Genomic DNA, 8,279 nt, shown 5'->3' with positions numbered 1-8,279 from the left:
GACGGACGGACAGACAGTCACCGCTTAATCGATTTCTCTTTTCATTCTGATCATTTATGTATACATTTGTCTATATCTATCTCGATTCGTTTTGCCTGTTACAAACAACCGTTATGTGAACAAAGTTATAATACCCTTGTGCACAAGTGCGCTCGGGTATAAAAAGTGGGAACCGGTTCGTCAGGTCCTGAAATTAATCGCATGTTTTAGAAAATTTAATGTAATTTTCGACATTAATTTCTCGACTTTCACCTTCTTTTTGCGAGAAGAATTTTTTGAGCAACGGAAAAAGCACACCAAATATTAGGAAGAGGGAATATTTGCACCTATGTTATTCCTATGCTATAAACACTTTTTCTTGGGTGGAAAGCAGAAAACACAAATTAACTGAAATTCCATCATATTTAATGATTGGACGCACATTTTTTGCGAGTTGTAGATGTTAAAGTAATCCGACCTTCCCCATATTTCACATTTAGGGTTTTCTAATAAAATGGAGAGTACAAACTCGAAACCGGTTGAAATTATATATTTCTGCACACAAGAGTGGAGGGCGTGGCAATTGTCCCATCTTTAACAAATTTCACAATTGCCAGTTCCTAAGAAAAATCAGAGCACATGTCAATTTTCTGTGAAATCGGTGCACGTTAACTATTATTTCCACCTACCTCCATATATTTAGTTCGGCGTGGCGTGTTGGTTTAGTAGGAGGCGGTTAACACCAATCATGTCAGCTGAGTTTGCGTTAGGAGACTCCTTGTTCTTCGTTCATTGAGCCGTGGCCAGATGCAGATTTTCACACCTACTGGTGGTCGCTTCCCTAGAAGAGTCTCTCGACTTCTGAAGAGAGAAATCGCAGGGGAGGTTTCACGATCTGGATCGCTTCTCCGAGCCACATCTCATATCCCTATCTAGAATATTCGTCCGCTTCCTCATTTTGCAGTAGAGCTTGTAGGGATTTTCGGCATTCTTTAACGCATATGGCGTTAATTGTTGCGCCGACCCTAAGGCTTTGATAGCCGCGTGACTGTCAACAAGGAAGGCAAGTTTAGATGGAGTTTGGTCGGTCATGCTCATCGACCTTGCCGCCATGTGGATTTCATATATTTTAGCCTGAAAAATGCCGCAGTGATCTGGGAGTCTATAGGCTATCTCAGAGATACCTCCAGAGAGTAGATGCCAGATCCTGTTCCGATATCCAATTTGGAGCCATCCGCGAAAATGGGTATTTCGCCATCGCTGAGAGCAATTCGACGTTTCCGGCAAGCTGAGAACTGTTTTATTTTTTTGCAGTTATGTAGGTACAAAAACACCGTTTATTTTGAGGAAATAATTCCGCCAAGCATTTGCATGTTGCGTTCATTTCAAAACATAATCACCTAATTATATTCGTTAATTCGAGTAATACAAACAACACCTTAATATTTATTTTTTTTTTTTGACCCTTAGTCGTGCATTTATGATTTGTTGCACTTGCCAGTATTATTTTTGTTTTTACATTACTAGCGATTACCTTTACATTGACTTCCAGCTCTTGGCCGGGTTAGTAATATCGCTCAGCTTGTCGCAGCATACATGCCGCTGTCAAACGAATACACTCTTCAATCAATCACCATTCCAGCGACAACAGCATACGCAATTACGTCAACAGTTACAGCAACAACAGCAGCAGCAACAGCAACCACGCCAACAGCAGCAAGGTTTTCCGAATACCTTAAATACGCTGCAGCCGCTTGGAACAGCGCTGGGTGGCATATCGCCCATCTCACCGCTCACTGGCATAGGAGCGCAGGTGAGTGTAGCAAATTATTACCACATTTTAGTATTATCTAGCATACTTAACATTGATTGTTTATTAAAGAACCCGTTTCGCATCTACAATCGTCTTGACCAACAGAACTATGTGCCCATTACCGCCTATCAGAACGATCTCAATTATGACGGCAGCTTTTCATATGGTTACGCCTCAGCAGATGGCACTACCGCGCAGGCGCAGGGGTATGTGAAAAATCTTGGCTTAGGCGAAGATGTCGAAGCGCAGGTGGTGCAAGGTTCATACTCGTATACCTCACCGGAGGGCACGCCCATCACTGTACGCTATATAGCGGATGAGAATGGTTAATTTGTGTTTGCACATTATTTTGTAAAGCACTACTACTTCATTATTTTTTTTTTTGATTTTTCAAGCAGGCTTTCGCGCTGAGGGTGCGCACATTCCCACACCACCACCCATACCCGACGCAATCGCCAAGTCGCTGCAGTATATATCGAGCGTACAACCTTACCAGCAAGGAATAAATCCCAATTTGAATCCATATCAAACACCTTTTCGCCAATTTTCTGGCGGCGGCCAGCCACTACGTCCAGGCCAACAGCAACAGCTAACACCTTTTCAATTGCAACAACAACAGCAACGCACATATCAACAGCAACTTGCTGGACAATTGCAGCCACCATTTTCGCAATTCCCTGGCGTCCAACAACAACAACAACAATCGAATGCGTTCTTTGGCGGTGGTTTGGCTGGTCAGGGGCAATTGCCAGGTCAGCTGGGTGATTTAAGTGGGCAAAACTTTACACAACAACCACAGAATTTGCAGCAAGACCAACAACAGCAACAGAAACATCAACAACAACAGCAACACAACCAGCAGCAGCAACAGCAACAACAACAGCAATTAGCCACACAAGAATTGCGCGCACGTCCCAATCAATTGGTGAACCCTTTTGGCTACAATCAGTATCGCCGTTACAAAAAGGCGGTGGCGCCGAAAAATTAAATACACAACACAATTGGAACAAAACAGCGAGGAACGAGTTACCAAAAAATCTTACTTTCGCTGTATGCAGGTGTATGCTTCAATTTTTTACTGTGTTGTTTCGTAATTTATTTTGTCGAACGTGCTGGGTTTGCGTAAGGATAATAAGTATGAATTTATTTTGGTTTTAATTAATTTTTGAGTATAGTTTTTAAAGTATGCTATAAATGATTAAATGTAACATATTTTATTTAACAATGATTTATTGTCGAAATGTAATGGATTAGTCATTTTTTTAGTAATTCAAATACATGAAATACATGTGCGTGGAAAATCATTTTAATATGTTTTATTGATTAATCCAATTTTGTTACTACTATTTACCAGCTTCCAAATTTTTTAGGTAATAAGATGAAGTAGCTCTTAGAAATTTATTTAATTGCTAACCGCAAATGTTCAAAAACAGGATTTGATCTGATTAATTTATACCCGAAGGTTGCAGTCTCAGTGCATTTTTCTTAAGACACGGTTTTCTTGAAACTACTTACTGTGAGCCTTTTTTTTTGATTATGCGTCGGACAGGCCTGCGCCTCAAGCGAGCTCCTTCGCAGGCTGATATAATACACTACACTTTTTGTTTCGATGAAGTCGTAGACTTACCTTTTCAACTTCATTAGCTGTCGTCGCAGTGCTTCAACACCATAGTTATCAGAGCTGGGTAAATGCAATTACATTACAATTACAATTACATTCCTCAGTAATTGTAATTAGGATTCAATTCCTTTAGTTCACAGCAAAGGAATCGATTACTTTTTCAATTCCTTGAAGTAATTTCAAGTGGAATTGTTTTTTTCTTTAATTCCATTACAAGGAATTTCATATTGTAATTGGAATAAATTACGTGCTAGTAATGTAATTTCTTTTATTTCAATTCCTTTGAAAGGAATTGAAAATGTAATTTTTTTTCCAATTCCTTTGAAAGGAATTGAAAATGTAATTGATTTTTTTTCCAATTCCATTCCTCAAAGTAATTTAAAAAGTAATCGAAAAATTTATAAAAAAAAATTGTTTACTGTTGAATTGCAATAGCTTTGTTAAATTTCTTGGTTGCTAACTGCCTTGAATAAACAACTTATACCTAAGTAGTATTACTAATTGGACTTTAAGAAAACTGAATAGCTTAGACTGTAGCTGTTCAGTTTATAGGGTAACGGTTAAATTTTCCAGATCCTACCGCGAACGCGCTTCGCGGCAGATGAGACCCATAAATGTTGCTGCCTTGGGCACTGCTGTTCTCTTGGACTAATCCCTGCGTATTTATAAAAATGCACCGAGTTAATTGCGTATATTATGGTACCCTTAATTCTACCCAAAATGGCGTGCCTTCTGGGGCCTTTGAAGTACTCTTACTGGTATCCTGCGTTACAAATGAGGATAGAGTCCGCTTGAATTACGAGCCCTGTGGGACTGGAGATCCTACCTCCTAAGAGTTTTATAAACAAATTTCATTGCTATGGCTAAATTTTGATGATAACACTGTAACGACGCTAAAATTACACAAAAAACGCCGAGAGACGTAAAATTAATTTTAAGTAGTATGTTACGGAACTGTATACCGTTTTTTTTTAGATAAGGTCATTTAGTCAAGTTATTTTCATTTTAAGTTTTCATTGCGAATGAAAAAAATCAAACTTAAACATGGTCATACGGTCATGTACGATATGGCGTATGGGTAACATTATTTCCTGCTAGTATTTTATACAAAAAATTATTACACTTTCACTTAACCCTTGCAAATCACAATGGGCTATGATCGGGCCTAAGTGTGCTGGCGCCCTCTGGGCCTAGCAGCCACTTCAACCTAACCCTTGCAAACTTGCTTATTTATCCATCGATTTTCATCGGTAGTAGTGTTTTAAGCCGCAAAACAAGCAGATATTGGCTAGTCTATACTAATATATATTTTAAAAGGCGTTTTTTTCTGTTCGCAAAGCTCGAGAAAGGCCGTACCGATTTTTTTGAAATTTCGGAATCTACTGCAGACTTTCCAAGGATGGTTATAGGCCAAAAAAAAGTTTCGATATAGAAAGGGGGCGTGGCACCTCCCATACAAACCGAATTTTTCAAACTGCATATATTTGTGGTAGAGGACTAGAACTGGGTATGGTGATATATACATACATATATAAGACCAATTCCATACTCATGGAGAAAAATTTGCATGGTTGGAGAATGGGGCGTGGCACCTCCCATACAAACCGAACTTTTCATATTGCATATTTCTGGAAGTGTTCATGGTAGACTGTAAGCCTTTTTAAATCTCTTTATTTTGACACCCACATGCCAACATTTAATTTATTTTATCAATTTAACTGAGTTACAATTTCCAAACAGGTGGCAGCCCCCCTCAAAAATATTTCCAACAGTTATTTTTCTTAAACCTCTTTAATTTGATACCCATATTGTAATATTTTATTTATTTTATCAATATAATTTAGTTAAATTTTCAAACAGATGGCAACCGTCCTCAAACATATTTTCGGCAGTAAGCCTTCTTAAAACTCTTTAGTTTGACACCCACACGGCAATATTTCACTTTTTTTTTAACAATTTGACTGAGTTTAAATATTAAAATAAGTGGCAACCCTCGTCAGAAATACTTCCAGCAGTTATATTTCTTAAACCTCTTTAACTTGATACCCATATTGTAATAATTCATTAATTTTATCAATATAATTGGGTTTAACAATTTTAAAATAGGTGGCAACCCTCCAAATTTTAGCGATATCATTGGTTCTGGTATTATACCGAATAATAAAAAAAAAATTATTCAAATCGGTTCAACCGTTCTCGAGTTTTGATGACCGTGACCTACGAACACAACATTTTTATATATATAGATATACATAGAAGATGTCCAATGTGTGCTTTCGATTTTAATCATTGACCACAACAAAAATTCCACATTGTACATTCGTGAATGAACTTTCAGTCTCTCGATTACTTTTACAATTTCTTTGAGTAATTGAAAAAACTAAAGTACTCTTGCAATTCCAGGTAATGGAATTGAAAAACAAATCAATTACATTTTCAATTCCTTTCAAAGGAATTGGAAAAAAAAAATACATTACTAGCACGTAATTTATTCCAATTACAATATGAAATTCCTTGTAATGGAATTAAAGAAAAACCCAATTACATTTGAAATTACTTCAAGGAATTGAAAAAGTAATCGATTCCTTTGCTGTGGACTGAAGGAATTGATTCCTAATTACGATTCCTTATAATCTGTAATTGGGAGTAATTTAATTCCTAAAGGAATCATTACGACCCAGCTCTGATAGTTATAGTTACAAAAAGTACAGGTAATCCATTATAGCTAATGCACACAAGCTTTGGGTGGATCGCACATGCTCCCTAAAAGTTTATTGACTTAAAATCTGAGAAAATGCAACAAAAATCTAGTCTACCTGAAAACCCCTATAAGCAAGTGGAACCTGAAATATCAGACTATAAAAACACCGCCAAATTTCTTATAAAGCTTTGACGTAGCCGTGCAGATTTGCGTTGAAACTTTTTTACGACCCCGTATTTTTCATTCTTTCTAAGGAAGTCGCGTAATTACTTTGGAGTTCGTAGTATGAAAATTTCTGTTAGATCCGTCATAACGGGCGCCAACGACTGATACGATTATGACTTCATTTATTGACCGAGTTTAGCAGTTCCATTTCAACTACCTTGGACTGCAAACCCCAACTTCCTGTGTGCTGTCTAGGACCACGCCTTGTTTGTTTAGTCCTCTCAAATATTACACCACATAAACTGACAAATAATGTGATGCTCTCCAAATAAAACAACCAAGTAGAATATTAGTTACTGTCTCTATCTGTTTGCCCATATCCAGAATGGCGGCGTGGTCAGCTTATGCAATCACTTTTCCTCCGTTCCATAGCAGATATGTTAAAATTTTGTTTGAGAACCAACTGGCTTCGTCACTGTGCTATTCTCCGTTTACGTTTTGGTTGGTTGGTAGAAGAAGGGTTAATAAATAGATGCAAGCTTTCGAAAGCTTTACATTCCTACAAACGTTCATAAGTTGTTGCACAAATTTCAAGCGTGCTTTTAGGATGAATGCCTAACAAAGCGTGTGCGAAATAAGCACATTTGTATTTCCATACAAACGACACTTTTAATCAACTGAAATTTTAAGCTTGTATGTATTTTTCTTCATTTCAGTGCAAAAGAATAATGTATCTATTCTCCGAAAGTAACAAGAGTAACCATGCAGGGAAAACCCGGAACTAGTGAATCCAAATTCTAGTTCAGTACTTATTATTTTTTGCAAAAATCGAACCAGTCCGATAGTAACTAGACACGCACCGTACCAAAACCAGCGAAATGTGTTGCTTGAAAAAAGCATTTGATTTTACTTTTTAAAACTATGTACATATCGATGGTCCTCTACAATAACGACGCAACTAAAAGGATAATAGTTCTTAGTGGAGCCAATCAAAAGTTTTTGCGGTTATAAAAGCACAATGCACCTAACAAATTTGACAACTAATTACATAACGAATTTGATAATAAGAATAAAAAACAACAGTGCAGAGTGGACGTCTAGTTAAAATAAAATTACTAAAAAATACAACTAACTTTTTTCTTTTGTTTGGCGCTGTAGCCTCCTAAGGGACTTTGGCCCAGTTCAACAAAGCATGCCAGTCGTTTCTGTTCTGTCTCAACTGATGCCAATGAGAAGTGAAGACATGTCCTTCTCTACCTGGTCTTTCCGTTGCAAGAAGAACTCCCTCTTGCTCTACTAACACTCCAGCTGGTTTCGAATTGAATGCTTTCGGGGTTGGAGCGTCTGGGTCCATTCGAACGGCATCGCCAAACCAGCGGAGCCGCTGTATTTTAATTCATTGCACTATCTACGTCCGTTTCATTGTAAAGCTCATACAGCTTATGGTTCCATCATCTGCGGTACTTGCCGTCGCAAAGACCGGTAAATATTCCGCAAAGCCTTCTTTCGAATACTCCAAGAGCTGTCACATCGGATTCGCGAAGATTTACGTGAGTTGGGCCGATTTGAAAATACCTTCGTTTTATTTCTTTGCAAATACACTCATTCGAAGTATGAAAGAAAGTAAGGTGATCGAGCGTCATTCCAAGTTGAATTAAGATGTGTTGATGTTGGCAAAAAAAAAATAAAAATTGTGACGTGAATGAGTTTATTTGCAAAGAAATAAAAAGGATGAAAAAATACCTTTCCAACGAATCGGTAAAGCTTTGACCGAGATATTTGAGTTTTCCTTAAACCAATCTTTGAAAAAGTTCAAAATCAGCACCATAAATCTCATTAATATGATTCCGTTGAAATTAATTTTTAAATAAAATTATGCACTTTTTATACCCGAGCGCACTTGTGCACAAGGGTATATTAATTTTGTTCACATAACGGTTGTTTGTAACAGCCAAAACGAATCGAGATAGATATAGACAAATGTATACATAAATGATCAG

The 8,279-nt window shown here is 37.4% G+C and overlaps 1 protein-coding gene across 2 annotated transcripts; it reads left to right on the top strand.

Annotated features, from left to right (window-relative positions):
* The first annotated feature begins 821 nt into the window (after window positions 1–821).
* Window positions 822–3,066, top strand: Cpr47Ee (Cuticular protein 47Ee). Of its 2 annotated transcripts, none has more exons than XM_017619209.1 (3): window positions 822–1,792; window positions 1,898–2,117; window positions 2,191–3,066. In XM_017619209.1, the coding sequence occupies exons 1-3, from the start codon at window positions 1,460–1,462 to the stop codon at window positions 2,778–2,780; spliced, it is 1,143 nt and encodes a 380-aa protein (XP_017474698.1). In that variant the 5' UTR covers window positions 822–1,459; the 3' UTR covers window positions 2,781–3,066. The 2 variants fall into 2 exon arrangements, with proteins under 2 accessions (XP_017474698.1, XP_017474697.1); XM_017619208.1 differs by having other exon boundaries at window positions 827–1,792; window positions 1,862–2,117; window positions 2,191–3,062.
* Window positions 3,067–8,279: the final 5,213 nt, after the last annotated feature.

This window comes from Rhagoletis zephyria, unplaced genomic scaffold (assembly GCF_001687245.7).
Source record: "Rhagoletis zephyria isolate East Lansing unplaced genomic scaffold, Rhagoletis_zephyria_1.1 Rzeph_scaffold_01806, whole genome shotgun sequence".
Lineage (NCBI taxonomy): Eukaryota > Metazoa > Arthropoda > Insecta > Diptera > Tephritidae > Rhagoletis > Rhagoletis zephyria.
This window is presented reverse-complemented; position numbering and strand designations above follow the sequence as displayed.